We start from the raw sequence: 20,152 nt of genomic DNA, 5'->3' as shown, positions 1-20,152 counted from the left end.
GTGAGATTAATAAATACAGATTTAGTCAGCTATAAAGACATCAGACAGACTAACTATAGGGAACGTGACTTCCTATATGACCAGATAAAGATGCATCTTTCTAATATCAGTTGCAGTTTCAATGAGTTAAGATTATGATTTTTGCCTTCAAACTTGACATCTCGGCAGCTAAGTCTCCTAACAAGAAGAAAGCACACTCTGGGTGTTGCATATGAGTCGAACAAGTGCTTTAAGTGGAGATTGTTATTAGCATCTTGTTGTCTGATTATTTGATAAAGTTGCTTCTTGACAGTAGAACAATGGCATTCTTTTGAAATCGATTAAGCATTAGTCATCCAACTTACTGTTTCATTATTACACTGTAATCCTCTATCTAGGTTTATAATAAGCTATGCAGCTGTTCCTGAGGCTGTGTGTTCCTGGTAATAAACTTGCTTTTCTGTGGTTTTTGGTCCTGTAATGACTAGTTCTCTCAAATAACTGCATTCTCTATTTGGTTCATGTTCCATTCTAGTAAATGCTGATATGGTTACTCCTTTTGAAACTAGAATGAATGCTATTCTCGGAGATGTGCAACTTTCCTCCTTTTTCTGTGCTTCATTTTTAAACCGAAGCAAGTGCCCTAGTTACTTCCAGAAGAGCTTGCATCTATTTCCTCAGCAGGAAAGTGTACAATGTCCAAAACTGTTTCAAATTCAAGACTGAAGAGGCAGCAAGGAGGCAGTTCCTCACCCTGGAACTCTGCAAAACAATTGCCCAATGTAAGAAGTCCTCAATTTTGCTGTTGACTGGCATGAACATGAACAGCATTCAGTGCAGCAGTTCCCAATCTTGACTATCTCACATGAAATGATACTGAGAAAAGAATCCCTTGTGGGAAACAATCCTCTGAGAACCAAGACCAACAGAGAAATCAGGGAGGGAGGGTCGTTTGATTTTTTAAAATTTCCAGTGATCACCAGGTGTCATTGTGTTGTCTGCAAGTGATGGTTTGGGGGACCGCACTCTGGCATTCTGCTTTTGAGATGCTCTAGATGCTCAATGGTGACTGAAATCTCACCAGAAACAAAACACACGTAAAACCAAAATGCTGTCAAATACAAATATGTATAAATTCTCAAACTGTGCAGATATGCTGTAATAAGACCAAATCTGAGGGAGATTTTCTGAAAAACTGTAACAAAACCAGTTTTTCCTCAAGTTGTTAACAATTTCTGTTGAGAAACTTTGTAGAACACAGATCTATAGCAAGTTCTCTTCATAACCGTAGAAAATGTCATAGTAGGTTTTTCGTGTAATCATGCTATTTATTTCCCGATATCTTGCATTCTGATTCCTTGCATTTCTTCATTTTCCTAGAATAACATACACCTCAGCAGCAGAAGAGACAATAATCATGAATTTTAATTCCTGGGCTTTTGCTGAACTGAGAATTGCAACTTCTTTTGATTTGCTATGCTTAAGGAATACTATTCAGCATAGGAAGCCTTCTGGTTAACCCAGCTACCAGTTTTAAAGAACAGTTGGTTATATGCTCAGCCTACCTGCATTCATAGCTGGTTGCCAATCCAGTTTTCTTGCCACAAAGAAAGCAATGCTTTGTAATTTTCTTTTTTGCTTGAACTGAGCCATTCACAGGTGGAAGATGAGTTGCTTCACCTGCTTTCAAAGGTAGAAAGACAGTAAAGACATTTTATTTTACTTATTCCTGATCACGAACTAGTTAAATGCTATCTTTTGAAACCCAGATTCATACTGCATTTGTTAGGATACTTCAAGTTTGAACTTCAAAGCCTAAACAGAAGCGAAAAAAATACAAAGCCAAAACAGAAAACACACCTCAAGTCCACGAACAACTTTGAAAGAGGCAGCACAATGCTGAACTTCGACCGATTATTTTAACATCTATTAAAAATTCACATAAGCAAGAAGTTCCAGAAGAAACCGAGAAACATCTCCCAGTGGTCTTCCTGAATGCAAAATGAAAATACATAATTTGATTGGAAAGCCCTACACAATGTTTCTCCAAATAAACAATTGGGCATTCAAGTACCTAGTATTTAGTATATCCAGTAGCTAATAACTCAATTTTGTCAAATAAATGCTCAAACATTTTAAAATCTTGCTGGTACTCCATAGTTGCAAGGAAAGTACATTATTAGATTACAGACCTCTATTTAGTTAGATGTTTTCATAAGGCACTTTATAGATGTTTGTAAATTTTCTGTACTAAAAAATATACTTTGTTTTGACTTTTTGCCCTGTAATTAGTGGCTGCTGCTTTATAACTAGAGACCATGTAAAGACAAAGCACCTTCCATCCCACTGTAGAAGAAAGCTCTTCATCCACAACTTGCTTATGTGCATTTACCATATGGTGAAAGTGAGCAACACATGCTCTCAAACATTCTTTCAGTGCTTCTACTGCTTTATGATTAGGATGCTTGCAAAAAGTGACCTCATGAGTTCAGAAGTACTTTTTGTCCAGCATAACCTCAATCCCAACAGTCATTTCCCGGCTGAGATACAGCAGGCTACGTTCAATAGTAACACCAAGCAGTCACTACACGTTGCAGTCATCACTACCAACCATGCTATCCCATCGCTATCTAGCACTGAAACTTGGATGCAACAATGTCTGTCCACACTATCAACTTCATCATCTGAAAGCATAATATTTCAGAAGCATCAGTTATCCCAGTTTGTGAAAAAGACAAAGTTTAAAGACAGCTCTCCCTGTAGACCACATTTAAACAGAAAAAAACATTTATCTGTCTTCCCATTTATGGTCCCTACAGCAATCACAGGTAAACTGAATCTGTCCTTTAGCCAGTTATACAACAGATCACTCTCTTTAGCCAGACACCTCTCTTAAGAGCCTGCATGACATGACAAAACCAACTTTGTCTTTCTGATGCCTGGAATCTTTTGTCCGACATAATAGGACTGACATCATAGGAATGTATTCATAGTTCTCTCCAAAATAACACAGATGATAGTAGGCTTCCTCACCATGTCAATGTGGCTATTAGGGTACCACATGTTCTACCATGGAGTAGGTAAGGACAGACTTGTTTACTAACTGACTGTCAATTCAAAGCTACACTGCAGTTGTGAAACTAAGGCACAATTCACTATTTTAGCAGCTTTTGCTCCCACATCTTTAATATTACATCACTTGTCCTGTTGCAGCTGCTGTTTGAAGATCTATCTTCTAGTTCATTCACTACATCTAAAATCCTGGAATACACGCCTTCCTCTTTTTTCCTAAGGTCATACAGAAAGAAAACTTGCAAACTGAACGACAAAGATGTGAAGAAGAAAAGTTAATTGTGCTGCGAGTCTTTAGCTCACTGCCTTAACAGTTTTAGAAATACTAATCTAGACAATTCCATTCCTCCCAAGAGAATTAATCACACAAGAAATTAATATTTAGGCATAACAAATATGCCTTACAAAGATGATTTTTGTCCTCTATATATGTGATATATCAGGAAAAATTAGAGTCATCTTCAATTATCATTTAAGTCACATTACTTACCTACTCTTTTCCCTACAGCTGCAATACTTCCATTCATTCCAAGCCCATGCGCAGACTAAAAAAAAAGAATTTCCACAAGGAAATTACTAGCAGATGGAAATTAAAAGTTAGGCAGCCTGGTATCAGCTTCTTTGAAATCAATGTTTTATCAATAAACGTACCTATGAAGAGTCCAAGATGACTTCTGCACACAAAATTAAAATTCCGCAATATAAAGCCTTATTCAAAATGACTATTAGATAGTCTCCCCATACTTCACAACACACCAAAACAACAAATTACATTAGAGATCTAAAGGTAGGCACATATGGTGCCAGTCACAGGGCCAACTTTGGAATAAATAACAATTAGTAAGCAGCTGACATAAGTCAGATGACATTTCAAACACAGACACTTGTAATTCTAATATTACAGTAACTAATAATTTCAGTTGTGAACTGAAAATACACTTCCATTTTTATGAAAAATTACTTCTGAGACCCATTTAGATAAACAGGCAATTAAGATTCCAACAGGAATTCAGGAAATGGTTTAAAGACTATCAATGATTTAAGCATACCTCCCCCTCCCCATCTGCTGTCATTTTTCATCAGTTTTTATAATACCAGTACCAGAAAAGACAGGAGAAGTTCAATTTCTGTAGAAGCATTAGTACTCACTAGAATATATTCAGCAGCTTCACTTGGAGGAGCAGTTTTCCTAATGCTTTCTTCCTGAAAATGCTGCAGGTTTGTAGGTAGTGCAATACCAGAAGTCCGAAATCTGCCTGTCCCACAGGAACTCTGTAAACTTTCCCTGTTTGTGCTTCGGGCCAGCGAAGCTAGAAATCCTAAGCTACTTCCAGAACTCACAGGTTCTTTGGATGCCTTGTGAGCCACATCTGTGATGTCCCTAGCCTCTGCTTTAGAAATTAAATCAGGTCTTTTGCCAAGTGACTCTACCTTGACGCTACGAAATCTAGTAGTCCTAGAAAATGAGGAGTCTGCTATACTACGGACTTCCAGCGATCGAAGCACGTTTGGGGAGGCTGTAGATCTCAAGTTACCAGCCTCAAAGCATTTGGGTTGTGTTTGTGGTTTCAGAGAACTGTGACGTGCCACTTGTGCTGAATACCGTAGAGGTGACAAAAGCAGATTTTTCTGAGGACTTAATTCACGAGTACTGAGAAGACCAGCCCCCATTGCTGCAGTGCTCAGCACTTTGCTAACAGGTTTTCTACGCTGTTCTACAACCTTAGATTCTTCATCTCCATCAGACAGTTCCAGTTCTGGGTTTACCTTTCCTATGTCATATATCTCACTATCAGTGGTGCTTGTCTCTGTTAACAAAGCAAAAGCATCTGTTTCAGGTAGAAGTTTTTCTTCTGTTCCATACAGTTCTATATTTGCTAGATTTGGAAACAAAACAGGGTCCTCCTCACTTGCTGAGGTCACATTTTCAGATGTTTTTTCTGAATTTGCAGGCAGAGATGAAACAGGAGTCAGAATGCTACTTGTAGGTAGTTTTGCATTTTCTAGTTCGACACGAGATATTTTCGGTGGTAACCTGATGCTACTAACTGACTGAGACCAAGAGTTGCTCTGCCAAGTGTCATCTTCATTAAGAAAGTCAGTCGTTGTAGATGGCATTGTTCTACCAGCAGTGGCCAAAGTAGTCAATGCTGAAAGTGCGTTTTGGGAAGACTCTGAGGGATATGAATTCCCAGGAGGAGGTAGACAGGACTGTCCGATATGGGGGAGCACTCGTAAAAAACGGTGACGAGCAGCAGCCACTGAGCCACCAGATGGTCGAGGAGCCACTGGAGGACGAGGTTTCACCTTGACAGTTTTCTTAGGCTATTAAAAAAAACAGAACCCACATACAACAATTATTTGAATTATGGTTGCATTCAAAAATCTGACTGAGATCATATTCACATGAATTCAGGCAGGGTAAAGCCAGAAAGCACCAAATCATTCTTTTTACTCTCTTACTTGTTACTAGCCATCAAAACTTCACCCCAACAGCTGAATAATAAAAGTCAAAGATCATAATCATAAGAGGCTTTTTAGTAAATAGGTAACGTGTCAGAGGAATAGAAAAGGGAAGCCACAGCGCCAAAGTTATCCAGAAGAGTGTAGTGTTCAACCAAGATGAACAATGAAAGAAAGTATATCATCTTCATTTTACAGCTAGATAACCTAGACAGACACGAACACCAATATAATATTTTATCTTCTAGGAAACGTCATTCTGGTATTTAACTTTAGAGCTTTTTCAGTGACAGTGTTTCTTAAGTGTAGAAACTTAAGAACTTAAAAGAAACATTGATTTCTACCAGAGCAGTACTGCAAAACAACACTACTCACAAGTATCAGAAGCAAAAAAAAAAAATAAACAAAAACCCACCACACATCAACAAAGTCACCCATACAAATAAATCCAGGACGAGCAGTGAATTCTTTAAATGTAGACAGGCAGACCCAAGTAGAGCCAGTGCCCCACAGCATAACATTTATACAGCAGCATTTACTTAAACAACAGATAACAAACCATGTATCCTTGATCACTTCACTTCCCAAGACAGCAAAGTATCCAACCACTTTTCAGAAAACCCAGCACTAGTAAAATGCAACCCATTTTAGGATAGAAAAACTGAAATCACAACTTCACCTTTTTACTCAGATTCATGTTCTCCATCTTTGCCTTGAGCAGTTTCATTTTATTCATAGTAATTGAATTCTCAATAATCTGTTGGCCAGAAGGTGATGCCTCTGTCTCATCTTCATCGTCAGCATATAAATTATAAACTGAATTACCACTGAAAACAACAGAAAGTTTGTGTTCACCCTCTAATCAAATAACTCAAGTATGTTTTCAATGTAGAGTAATGTAGAGTATTCTCACAACTAGAAAGTCATATCCGTAGTTGATCTGTTGACAAATCATTATGTAAAACCATATGCAAAGATATTTCAAATCCATTTATTTTAGCACATAAGCGTTCCTTATAAGATGCTCACACCAAACGATGCTGCTGCAATCTGAACACAGCCACGCTTCTGGGAAGCTGTTATACCATATACAGTTGGTTCACACTCACTATATATTTTCCCCACAGAGGGGATATCCAGTTCCACATATGTCTCCTGAAGGTATGGCCAAAGCTGTTAACTGTGTGACTCAGACAACAAGCTGATCAGTTTTCCAATTAATCAGACACTGGCATGGAAGGAAAGTCCAAATTTCTATCCATCCTGAGGGGTGTTCTCACCATAAATGGAAATGGAGGGGTCACCCATGTGGATGTGATATTCTATTTCTCCTTTTCAAAATAAAAACAAAAAAATAAAAAAGGATCAGTTTAGGTTTCCAAAGAGTCTCACATTTGGAAAAAAATAAACAGATTAGAATTGCTAGTCCCAAGACAAAATATTTTAACTCAGTAGTCACTGGAAATTTATAGCATCACATTGCCTTTTGCCATTCTGTATTCTAACAGAATGCAAAACCTCAATGTTTCAAAGCAGTATCTGACTTGTTTTTCCTGTGAAGCAGTGAAGCATTAACAGTAATGCACATCCAGCAGTTGACAGTGAATTGAAAGAACCATCAGGAATGCCCAATTCATTATAGATTGATGCATTTTCAACATTGTATACAGTACAATTTTAAAGAGTTCCATTAGGCTGTCGGCATCTAAAAACAGTGACAACTTTGTAGCTCCCCTGTGTTCATGCAAATGTCTTAGTAGACCTAAGTAGTAGACCTTAGTAGACCTGTTTCTGCTCTCCAAAAGAAACCAAGGAAGAACTACAGGTCGTGAGAAAGACAGCATCTAAAAAAAATTTTTGGTAATTAGAGCTGTCATCTTACCAGATTTTGAGAAATATTCTGCTGCCCTTTGTCAAGAGACAGTATTTCCTAAAATGTAGCAAAATTCTGTAAGTAGCACAACTTGGAGACAGATCTTTAAAAGCAACACAGCAGCAAATCCAAAGCAAAAGTCAACAAGACAGTTCATTCATTTCTTACCAAAACCTGAACAGCTACACACGGGCACAGTCAGCATGCATCTTGCATACCTCTCTCGGTAAAGATTCAGCACTAAAAAATCATTTCAAAATTTTAACTCTGCAAAGACTTAAGTCACTAACTCAAGAAAATTCTTTGAACTTCCCTTCCTTCAAGGTAAGGATTGAAAGAAAAGTCTTCTCTCTCATGTTTGGTTGGGTTTTGTTTGGCTTTCTTTTGTTTGTTCATTTTAATGCAAAAAGAATTGTTATCCTTTTTCTTGCACTTTCTGGCTAAATAGTAGCCTAAAACACTTAAAAAAGGAGTAACAAAAGGATTTTTTGGCTTACTGTGATTATAAAATTACAAAAGTTAGATAGAGCTTTGTTCTTGATGATTCCTTTAGTCCATTTTCCAATGAGTAAATGTCAAACTTACTTTGTCCATAGGTGTCAATGTCCCTGAGATCTTGCTTGTAAAATGCACACCTCAAAAATTATCAGTAGCATGCTACAACTCTTTTGACACCAGTGCCAGCCAGTCCTCTACCACAGCTTCAACAATTTTCTTTTAATCCAGAGACAATAGTCATTATATGTATTTACACCTTGTTAAGTTTCAAGCATTAGTCTAACCACAAATAAAATGATCTGCAGAACTACAAAAGAAAACCTAACCCAATGCCTCATTTCTAAACACCAGTCACTAAGCTCTGCTCCATACATAAGTAATGTGAGAAAGGCTGATAATTGCCTCAAAACACTCAGTCACCAGTATCCCCACGTATATAAACATGTTAAGCCGTCAGTGTGGAAAACACTAGTAGTCAGTGATCCACAGCCTTCCTCTATAAAGATCAAATGAAAAGGTCTGATACATTTCCATTCTCTTTTCCCTTTGCTACTTTTCTCATTTCCCACAAAGCCTGACTCAACCATAATAACAAATTAAAAAATTAGAACCCCCCAAAAATTACTGCCTGTCTTAGTAGAAAAAGACAACAAACTCCCATAGAAAACATAGAGGAAGAGAAACAACTGAATGTTTTCAGCTTGAGTGGCTTCCAACCTAACTGGATCATTTGACCAGTCACAGCACATTTCTTAAGCATAATATATTTGACTTTTACACGTGCTGTTGTAGTTTGAAAGGCTTACCAAGACACCTTGTTAAAGCCAAATGGGTGTGGTTTATTCCCCCAGTTTGCTATATTTAGTCAAATCTCAACTAAATTACTACTTAATCTATACACAAAATTTACCTCATTGAGAAGTACTATGAATTTCAGATAATTGTCCATGCTAATTTTAAATAGGGCAGAGAAGCCATCACATACAAAAGAATTTGAACATGTAGGCAGACACCAGGGAGCCCACTGTAGTGAAAAATGAAAATTCAAGTTCTTTATAACAACTTCTTGCATCAGCTCACAGCAGAGCATCCACAGTCCTAGCTCTTTGGAATGCTTTGGATGTTCTTTGGACTTAAAAGGTAAAAGGAAACAATTTGGCTATAGGTAGGGTATCAGTAAGAACAGATTACACCTGTCTGCTCCTCTTTCCCGAAGTGCGTCTACGCAAATGCAGCAGCAAGGTTCTCAGTCCTGACTGATGAAGGTGGTTTTACCCATTTCGGATCTACACACAATACCATATCTGGCTATTTACTGAAAAAGAGCGCAAGTGCTGAAAGGTAAGGTTACAGATCCAACATCTTTGCATCTTTCCTCTTCCTTCCCTACAGTAATTGTATATCAAACACTAGCTCTTTTTGCTGTGTATAACTATGTGGGAATTCAACCTTCATATTTCATCCAGACTGTAGTTTCTAAATACAGACCTCTTATAAAATTTCGTAAGAGTAACATCACTCTTAACCCACTGAATCACACTGAACACAAAGCCAGTACGAAGCTATTCCTTCCACTTTGCAAACAAGAATAGTTACTTAGAACAGTGCAAGGCTTAGCCTTGGAGAAAATGCAGCTCAGTCACAACAGCAGGGACTCCTTCCCTTGCAGTTGTACATATATGAAGTTCTTCAGGGGATAAAAAACCCCTCAACTTACTGAAAGTATAAAGACAGTCTAATAATTTTTAGTAGGTATTATCAATTTTACTAGCTTTAAGAAAAAGACCACTAATCTGTTCACTACAATACAGTAGCTTATGAGACATACTTGCTGTTCTGATGATAACAGTACTTTGATTCTGTGACAGTGATTAAGACAAGTTTGGTATCTCAACAGTAGCTAACCTGACATCTAGTTATGTCCAAAGGCTAGCTATATTGGTAATTATTTCAGTATATTCACACCCACCCCCCCCCCCCACTCAGCTTCTCTAAAAACTTCAGACAAACCTTCTCAGGATTTTGCACTGCAAATCTAACCACTTCCTGACTAAGCATTGGGTCAAGTCATGTCCATACAGAAAAGAAAGTTTATGCTGTGAACAGAGAAATGTTTATAAAACTAAACAAATGCCTTAAGATGCAACAGAAAGTACTTAATAAAAGGGTTTTTTAATAACTTCATTGCCAGATTGACTCTCCTGTGAAATATTCCCTTTTAGAAAGGGATGGAATGTTCAGAATTGTGTCAAGCACAAGGTCAGCTTTACAGCATGTTAGTAGCCCTTAGGAGACAACTCTTGCAATACTGCAGACATATTCCAAATATTCTTTTGTTAAAGTCAACAAATAAAGCCCAAAATTCCACAGCATTACTCTTTTGAAGAATAATATAAAGATTAAAAACAACTTTACCTCAAAGATTCAGATAATGGTGTTAAAGTGCCATCTCCCCGGTCTACCACACGGAAGAAATTCAACTGATCTCCTTCTCGATATACTAAGAAAGTAACCTGTTTGTTGGATGACCCTTTCTCCCATATCTCATCTCTAATAGGATCCATATATTCAGCCATTTCCCTGATAGGGTCTTCCACAGGAACTACAAAGAGAAAAAACAGAATAAAACAAAATTATTATTATTGTTGTTTTGATCACCTTTAAGGGCTCAGCTCAGTTTATAATGGGAATTCTCACCCTAGAAGATGAGTGTTTTCCAAGTGAAGATTAAGGAAATTTGTTAATTTTCATTCCTTTACAGATGATCCACCTAACCATGCTTATCATCAGACTACACCAATATCTAATTCTTACTAATCATATTTTTAAAGCTATCTCTATAATGACAATACAGTATCCTTTTTTCTGCAAGTGAAGAATTGCTGATTTTAAGACTTGATGACTACACATACAAAGATACTTGTTAAACTAAGGGGAATAAAAGGACGGTGCACTTGGTACACTAAGGAAGAAAAAATGAAAAAAGCTTCTTTGCTTTTGTCAAGTATTTTTCGAATTAATTGAGAAGTTGGCTTGTGTAAAATGCTTAACTCAGAGAAGCTGTTTACAGTTACAAGATGTTGCATGAAAACCACTATTTTCTAACAGCGTGAACACGTACCTCTTCTAGTATTAATAGGTCCACCTCGCATAGCCAGAACTAACTTCAGTGTGCAGCCTTCTGAAATGCTGTAAATAACAATAAATAAAGTTTTGTAACATTCTCTACAGTTTATGCTAATAATCATTCAACTTACTGCAATTTTATTCTATACTTACTTATAGTCATTCAAACAACAGTCATCCTTCAGTTCTGTATTATTCCAAATTAAGTGCTGCTGAGATACAGGAATACCTAAACAAAACAAAATAAAACAAAGAGTATTAAAATTGGAGCTTGGTGGGAGGGTTTTTGGGCATTTTTGCTTTTGGAAGAATGAGGGTGTAATGCAAGTGAAGCAAGAAAGGGGATCACAGGACAACGACAAAAGAACGCAGGGCAAAGACAGGCACTCGAGCAGCCTGCAGTAACGATAACTATCGTGATAACCAACCTCCCAAATAGTTATTAAGAATAAAGAAAAGATTTTCATCAGGCTTGTGCTCACACATGGAATTCGATCTTTGGGCTCAAGAAGGGGTCTGCAGAAGTATTCATTTGCTTCAAACTTATTGAATACTTGTTCTTTTCTGGTCATCAGACGAGGGTTTTTTCCCTGTCATGTGTACCTCAGGGCTTTATGTCTACAGACAGGAAAGCACTGGATAAAACTTCTAACTACAGAACTACTGAATAATCACAGACTGATATTCTGTATTATTCACAGTAAAGACAAGGTTGCATTAAGGTAACTAATGGCAGCTTTGTTACAGTGGCAATGACTGTAAATGTGCTTTTATCACTGCTTGGTTTGGAACCCGCAAGTTCACATGTACAATATAGTACCTCAGTCGAACTTTGTAGTACAAACACTTCTATTTTATTGTGGGTATTCTTTCAGGATATCGGAACACTTTATTACTTATACCCGCTAATATTAATTTTCAGCTCAAGTTCTGGGACAGATTTGGTTAATTATATTTTGTTAAAAGGAAGTAAGAAAATTGAATATTTGTTCCTTATTAAAAGTCCATATTCTACACAATGATTATCTTGTTTCTTTTTGCCTGCATAGTCAACTCATTTAGATACAGATGTAATACACATTAAAGATAATAAACATGAGATGGTACAACCCAAAGTCTTCACACATTATCACTAGAATGTTGCCACTTTCCAAATTTCAACTGTACGAACCAGAACAGTGATGAAAGGATGAGACATCTCTGATCACACACACACAAAAGACTAATAGGAAGATGAAAAGCTGTCTTTTTGGCCTTTGAAAAAAAGTCTCCCCTTTGGCATCAAGAGGAAGTACTGTTGTTCAATTTGTCTAGTGTAATCCAGGTAATTAAGATCTCACTGTGCATTCCTGACAAATTGTAATTGAAAACCTACAGAGGCCAAGAACTACATGTGCAGAAGGGCCTAAAAACTACTCCACAGGCTAAGCAGCAAAAGCTATTGTCCAAAAGGTTACACTAAAGAAACTTTATCTTCTATTCATTGTGTGTTCAGATACTTAAAAGCAGATGCAAGTAGCAATGCTGCATATATAGTAAGACTTCCCAAAATAATCTAGCAAGACAGGAACACAAAGATCAGTGTCTTCCAGGTGGTTTCCGAAAATATCTCAGCTTCTCAATGTTTGCAAGAGTGCTTGGCAAGCTGTGGCAAAAGGTCAGTTAAAGTAGCCCCTTCCTAACTGAAGGAAGGGAACAAAGCTACCAACACTTACCACCAGCAAGGAAGATTAGGGGACCATATAAGCCCAAGCAGATTCAACGGGTGAGTAGGATACCTGTTAAGAGGACAACCCTGTGCAGAAGAGGAACTGCAGGCAACTGTCATTATTATTTAAGTTTTAGAGAAGATGACAATTTCCTTTTCTCACGACACCTCACATCTACATCATCTTTTATGAATTACCAACACAACTTTCCTTCACTCAGGCAGCACTTAACACAAATCTTGTATCCTCCGAAGTTCACAGGAGATTTATGAGGAGAATATATCCACATAGTAGACTAACATGATTGCTGCTACACTACCAGGTATTTAATAACTGGTTATTGATTATGCTTCAAGTCTACAGTGCAAGCAAAACAAGAAAAACTTGGCAACAGCCAGCAAGTCTACAGTGAAGTTTTCTGCATTGTTTTGCAGTCTTCTGATTACAAACAGCGTTACTGTCTGTATTTGTTATGGTTTCGGCAGCCTCCAAGGAGCAATTTCCAATTACTTTGGTAAACTGAGAGAGCATTTGTTAAGAAGGCTGGCTTGTAACTGGCAGTGCTGCAGTGAAACATATTTTTGTTCATCTAACAATGACCATGTAATTTTGATGAAGTGAACAGATGAAACATCTATACTACGCTGTAATGGGAAACAGTCAAGTCTTTATTACTAATTCCCTTTTATGCTGCTTTCTAAGAATTCCGTATTTACACATGGAAAACTGCTATGTGCTTTATAGGTTCAGGTGCAAGAAAATGCACATCAGCTTTCCCTCTTCTAGATTATGGTAAGAGTTTCTTGAGTCAACATGGGATAAGCACCGTAACATTCGCAGCAACAATGAGAACAGCAAGGTACACATTTACTATCCCCATCTCCCTAAGCAGCACATGACTATCTCTCTGGCCTGCTCTATATTGGTATAGAGAGGGAAGTAGGACAACAAGCTACATCTCAGTGCTCAAATGCAAGTGGCCTAGCCAGGTGATGCTATAGGAGGACAGAAGAGTCCTCAGATTGTCCATTGAAACGTCTGCAGACGTGCTGACAATCTGACCCACTAAATGAGACTGGAGGGAGGGGGGAGACAGCATGGAGAAGTAGGTACTCTATCCTGTCTCTGAATCAGCATATCTGGTACAGCCTTAAGCTTCCCTCTTCTTTCTGGCACACTAAGTAGGCCCACCAGAGAAACTGATGTGGTCAAGACCCAGAAAATAAGCCCTGTAGATTTCAGAAAAAACTTCATTTTATGTTGCAGGTAGATTATGAAAACCACCACAAACATATCAAAGTTCAAACAGTGTACTCATCTTTTATCAAATGTTGCACTTGCTGTAGAATTTCTTAAATGTTTACTTTTTGTTCCCACTTACAGAGAGGCTGGGCTGATAGTCTCCGTTTCCCCACAAACTAGCTACATTAAGGAAGAAATGCAAAGGTTCACAGCTCACAGCAGCAGGACCATTTTCATAACTGTCAACCCACCCAGCTTTTATTTGCATGTCAGTAAGCTACATGTAAATAGTGATCAGTACTGACCTCCTCTTTATCCTAGGGCCTGACAAAAGAGTCACAAGTAACTGAATACAGGCCCACAAATTTCCTGACAACAATGATCTTGTTTATACCTTCCAGAAACAGCTTTAAACATCCGATCTGGGCACAAACTTGCATTTGCAGGAATGAGCTCCCAGCCCAGGCAAGGGATAAACTTAAAAAAATGTTTCATGAACTTCTAGTCTCTATCAGCACAGTAAAAAGGAAAACGACCAAGCAAACGGGAGACATAACAGAAAGCAGTAGACAGAAAACAAGCAAGACTGGTTCTGCTAAAAACTCTTTACACTTGTGCAATCCACTTACTCCAGTCCTGACAGAGGCATAGTTATTTTCTCTAACACAAGTAGTAATAATTATCACTGACATACTCCGATTCACAGAGTATTGAAAAAATGCAACATGCAGAAGACTGCTTGATACTCATTCAGTTCCCTTTTCTTAAGGTGAAGCTCCTGTACATAGGCAGCAAAAAGACCAAAGAAAAATAACTCGTGAATTGAGAGCACCCACATGTATGAGAAAATTATTGCAACCGTCCTTCCCTGCTGGACGCAAACATTCCAAATTAAGATGTAGTAGGAAAGCTGGTTCTGTTTTTCCTCTATACAATAACACAAGAACAAGAGAGCACCTAGATTTTCATCTAAAAAGGTACTTTTCCACATAAACGGATCATAAAAGCCAGTTGCAAGCAGTCACTAAAACGATGACTGAGCTGTTTCTTCTTATTTTAAAGCTAGCTAAATAATTGAAGGCCTCAACACATCACGCTACAGAAAGCAAATTAATTACTACAATGATAATAAAACAATAGCAATAATAATATCAGCACCAAATCCCAAACCCCACCTCCTCCCTTGAGCCTCAAGCCTATCTTACAGAACAAACACCTTTACAGGTATTTTCCATGATTCTTTAACAAATGAAAGAATTAACCACTACAAGGAACACATCATCTGAACGTTCCTCCTATAAAACTGAAGATAATTGGAGCTTACAAATGAAGAATATTATACTTTCTCCAGCCCAGCAGCTACAAAGACTCATGCAATAGAAGAAACAAGAAGAGATCTTCTCAGTTAAAAAAAACCAGACAACAATAATGCTATTTCCTCTATCAATGAAATCCTGCTGGGTTTAAGTGTTAATACTATTCATGTGTTAAAGCTCAGTCTTTCATGTCACCTTGAAAGTCAGGTGCCATCCTAATCCATGTCCATGAACACATGATCTTGCTTTCAAATACAAATAATGAGCAAGTAAAAAAAAAAAATTGAGCAGGCAGCGCTGCTGGCAACACTACGCTATGCTGCTGGCTGCCTCTACTCTAGCTTTTATGCTACCAGTAGAGACAAAGGGAGCTACTTCTCCAGTGCACCATTTTAAAAGGCTCATTCAGCAAATCTGAGACTAGAAGCAACTTACCATAGGTGGCTCTAAAGTAAACACTACAACAACAAATCTAAGTTTTTTGATACCTAATGCTTATTTAAATGCAGAATATATTTGAGAACAGATCTGATCCGAACATCAGATCTACTTTATCTCAATTAACAACTAGCCTTGCACTGAATTTTCAGATACATCAGAACATATTAGTAAGTTTTTACCCATATTCTCTGCTGACTAAAACAAACTGGAAGCAGGAAGCTGGAGAACCGAAGCTCTTAGTAAGGTACATATGCCTGCTACAGCTGTCTAAACAAACCTTTCCCACATCAGATCATTAAACAGACACCAAGAATGACAAATAGTATCAGAAGTATACAAAATTCCTAAGATGCCATCCATGTTATCCTTTCCAAGTAATGGGCAGACAGTCTACACCTATTAATACTCCAGTTGTTGACACAGATCAGTTAGTTTTATTGTTAGCCTCTCACAATTAGAGGCACTGGGGACATTTGAACAAATTTTATAACTTCTGGTACAATTGCAAGTTTTGTTCTTGGAGACCTTAGGTCTCTCACTATTTTCCCCAAAATTAGCTTTTTGTATGCTTACATACTATGATCCTTAACACGCAAATGAGTCCACAGAGACAGCATGCAATACCAGGAACCCTCTATACTCTCCCAGCAGTGTAGGAGGCATTCTCCAGCCTGAACTGCAGCTTACATGACAGAGGCTCACAACCCATGAAAGGTGACAAGATACAACAACAAAAAATGAAAAACTTCAGCAGAAACAGCAACAGATGTAAGCTTTCTGCTCCCCATGCTGAATCACAACGGCAAAATTACTTCAGGATTTTCCCTCCACCAGCGTGATTCATTCTTGAACTTGTACACTATAACAGGAACTTTGTCACTGAAAAGTTGTTACGTTTCTTTTTTTTCACATGCAGCAGCAACCCCAAATGCAACATAAAATGAATTAATCATCATGTGTCTGTCCTCTTCACACATACCTAAACAACTCCTATAACTAATATTAATCAGGATATCACTGATCTTTTAACTCTGTTCTGGAGTATAAAGGTATTTGAACTGACTTCTAGCAATTCAATGATAAGCACGAATGAAATCTTTTCTTCCATATTTTAACAATATATACTTATTAAAAGTTACATCTATACAGCAGATACTCAATAATACCTTATCATAACTTATCATATCATGACAAATCTAAGAAACAAGAGCCATCGCACCTAAAGAATGCTCAGACAGCCGCTACACAGACACACTGCAATAGTCAAGTTTATAATCTTGCTAGTTCACAAACGAGTTACATCAGAGATTCTTTTCAACACCATAAAGGCTATATACTATACAACATCAAAACCTAAAAATTTACCATAATAGACTTTTTCAGATTTATCTTAATGATGACATACAGAAAAAAAAAAAAAAAATAAAAATCAAGAAAATAAAACAGCAAAAATCCTACTTCCAGCAAAGCCTGACCCATGAACGGATAAGAAAACAGAAAACCAACTCAACTCCAATTAAACCTAAGTCATAAACAGAGCGCCCAGCTTAAACGTATTACTGAACAAATGACTTAAATTATCTCGTTTGATTTTAGCAATTATAATTTGTAAAACAAGACTTCCTCTAAAGTGATAAAGTTCACATTGAAATAAGAAAATAATACCTTCCAGTCTTTGAATTTTAGCTTTCACAGAAATAACCGTTTCAAAGGGGGAAACTCGCAGTTCAAAGCACGTTCCTGTGAGTGTTTCAATGAAGAGCTCCATAGTTTCATAAAAAGGAAGCTTGTAGTGAAACGGTCCCATATTATCTTCATTGAAAAAAGGAGGCTCTTTCTTGTTGGCCATTACAAAGGATTTACAACTTCCTCATAAGAAGACCTGTCAGGAAACTACATTCCACTTCTAGGCAAGTCAGCTTTGCGGGCAGGCGTGGTGCACTGCTGGTCATGGTTGGGATTTTTCACCTATAAAGAAAACAAGCACAGTTCTAACATCTGAACGAGGCTGTTAAAGAGTTTTAATTTATTCTTGATAAATAATAAAACAGCTATTAAGAAGCAGGAAAACGGTATCTAGGTCGTGCAAGAGATATCGCTTGCGGTTATCAGGAACATGGCAGTTTTAGGACTCCAGTTTCAGTCAGCATTCCGGGTCCTCCCCGTTACCTTTTCACTTTGTTTTCGCGAGGGACAGAACAGCGCGACCTGCGACAACGACACCCAAAGCCCCCCGGCACGGGCCGAGCCCTCAGCAGAGTCAGAGCTGGAGAAAAAACTCCAGAAAGACACCGAAGCAGGGACTTACCCGGGACTGGGGAGGGCGGCGGGGGCGCAGCAGCGCGCAACGCGGCGCCCGCAAACAAAGGGGCGAGAGCGGCTGCCACCCCCCAACCACCCCTCAGGCAGGATGCGGGGCCCTCGGGGGAGCCTCCCCCTTCCCCCCGGGGCCGGGAAAGGGCCGGAGCGGGGCCCCTCTCGCCCCGCGCTGAGCGAGCGGCCGAGGGGGCACGAGGCCGGGGGACAGGGAAGGGGGAGGTGCCTCACCTCAGCGGCCGCCGCCTCGCCCCGGGCCGGCCTCGCCGAGCCGCCCGCGCCGCCGCTCGCCGCCCGGCAGCCCCCGCGCCCGCCCAGCCCTTTATGACATCGCGGCCGGCCGCCCCCCGCGCGGGCCAATGCGGCGCCCGCTCCCGCGCCGCTCGCCCAATCGCCTGCCGCGCGCAGGGCCGCGCTCCGCCCGCTTGTTGTGCTCGTTGGGGCGCGGCGCGTGCGCGGCGCGAGGACCCGGATGCGGCCGCGGCGGCTGCTGGGGCGCGTAGTTGCCGGAGGGGCAGCGGCGGCCCCGCCGGCCTCGCCTCGAGGGGGGCGCGCAAACCCCAGCATCGTCTATACCTTAAGCACAGCCCGAGAGGCGCCCACGGGCCCGTAACGCGCTGCTCTGGGCGCCGGGCGCTGCTCGCGAGGCGGTGGGGCCGCTACCGCCCTCGGGCCGGAGCAGGCTGCCAGCACGACGCTGGAGAAAGCAAGCTTAGCTTATTAGGAGGTGCTAATTACATTAACCGCTTTACTTTCCATTATGCAAGACCTACCCCGACTGTAGTCGTTCGGTTTTAAGCCCGGTTGACGCGCTCAGAACAAATACTGAGGTTTTTCAGGCGCATGGAGCGTCTGCGAGCACCCTCTGACAAAGAGCTGCTCCCAGGTGCTCGACGCTCCCCAGCCCCGCGCTGCCCATTCCGGGAATGCAGCCATAGTTTATCAAATTGGGGGGAAACAAAAAAGAAAAAGACAAACTATGCCAAAACTCTGTTAAAAATGCCACCAGTCAGACTAAGCCCTCCCAAAAAGTGACCAGGATTTGCAGCCTGTCACAGGGAGTTTAACTGAGGTCCATGCATTTCAATAGAGGGAAGAGACTCTGCCCGTCCAGAAGGAGGGACGGGGAAGGAAAGGTTTTGATCTCTATTACGCTGCAAGCTTCTATCGAGGGCTTCTCTACTGAGCTTTGACATTAAAGTTTAAGAACTGCTATAAGGCACGAGGTTTTGGACCCCAGAGCTCCAGGCCTGTGAACAGCACTCTGCAATGTAATACAAGTTATTAACGTGAGGGGGCTGAGAAGAAAAGGAGAATGCAGAAAAGAAATAGAAGAATGCACCATCTTTTTCCTCTCTCCCCTAGTATGCCTCTGAATCCCTTCAAGCACAGAAGAAAGGAGTAAAGAAGCAGTGCAAATCATGTATGAGGCATATGCAGCAGATGTAATGCCTATAAATAAAATGCAAGTGCTCTCACTGTAGACACTCATTTGCGAATAGCTCCCACATTCTTTTCCAAGCTGCTACTCCGAACTTACACCCCACTTAACATGAATCATTGCCAGGCCCACCTAGGGCACAAATCAATAGATGATCGTTCTCATTTTTCTTTCCAACCTTTCCTTTTGCTTTACCCTCATTAGTGCTAGATGCTTCAGCTGTATTTACTGTGCCTGACCGAATAAATCCAACTTGAGACACAAGAGACCCGACTGGATCTCTCAGAATAAGGGCTTCAGTGAAAATGGTAATTGTCCTCAAGGAAGTCCTCTGAGCATGTGCTTTAAATTCATAGAGAGCAGGAATCTTAAAGTTGAAGACAAAGTAGGACATTGCTATCATAAAACCAGCACATATAATTTTAAAATCAGAATTGCAGGCAGTCACTGGTAAACTAAGAGAAACATTCTATCCTTCATTTATGTATTTTCTTTGCTTGTATGCATGCAGGAGAGCAAGAGTCTACCATTGGGCATCAAGAGTGGTTAATGGTATCAGTTCCAGAAGGGCAATCTAGAAAATATAGGAAGCAAGAAGGTTAAGTCAATTGGATAGTTAAAGGGATTCCACAAAATAACGACCTCCTATAAACAGCCTGCAATGTGCTAGAGATGA

The 20,152-nt window shown here is 39.7% G+C and overlaps 1 protein-coding gene across 6 annotated transcripts in view; it reads right to left on the bottom strand.

Annotated features, from left to right (window-relative positions):
* The window catches only part of ZFAND4 (zinc finger AN1-type containing 4), a 30,871-nt gene that overhangs the window by 9,928 nt on the left and 791 nt on the right, over positions 1-20,152 (bottom strand). The window contains exons 1-10 of one of the 6 annotated variants that reach the window (XR_008450713.1): positions 18,028-18,180; positions 17,385-17,687; positions 11,165-11,240; positions 11,007-11,074; positions 10,301-10,487; positions 6,194-6,341; positions 4,201-5,376; positions 3,542-3,596; positions 1,840-1,970; positions 1,545-1,659 (exon numbers count right to left, since the gene is read on the bottom strand). Coding sequence is in view for 4 of the 6 variants with exons in the window: in XM_054071797.1 (XP_053927772.1) it covers positions 1,545-1,662; positions 3,542-3,596; positions 4,201-5,376; positions 6,194-6,341; positions 10,301-10,487; positions 11,007-11,074; positions 11,165-11,240; positions 17,385-17,568 (2,012 nt within the window). In the remaining 2 variants the exon portion in view is untranslated. Of the gene's footprint in view, positions 1-1,544; positions 1,663-1,839; positions 1,971-3,541; positions 3,597-4,200; positions 5,377-6,193; positions 6,342-10,300; positions 10,488-11,006; positions 11,075-11,164; positions 11,241-17,384; positions 17,688-18,027; positions 18,181-18,266; positions 18,356-20,152 lie in introns of those variants that run through there. The other 5 variants (XR_008450714.1, XM_054071797.1, XM_054071799.1 and 2 more) reach the window with 5 other exon arrangements.

Source organism: Cuculus canorus, chromosome 7 (assembly GCF_017976375.1).
Source record: "Cuculus canorus isolate bCucCan1 chromosome 7, bCucCan1.pri, whole genome shotgun sequence".
Taxonomy (NCBI): Eukaryota; Metazoa; Chordata; class Aves; order Cuculiformes; family Cuculidae; genus Cuculus; species Cuculus canorus.
This window is presented reverse-complemented; position numbering and strand designations above follow the sequence as displayed.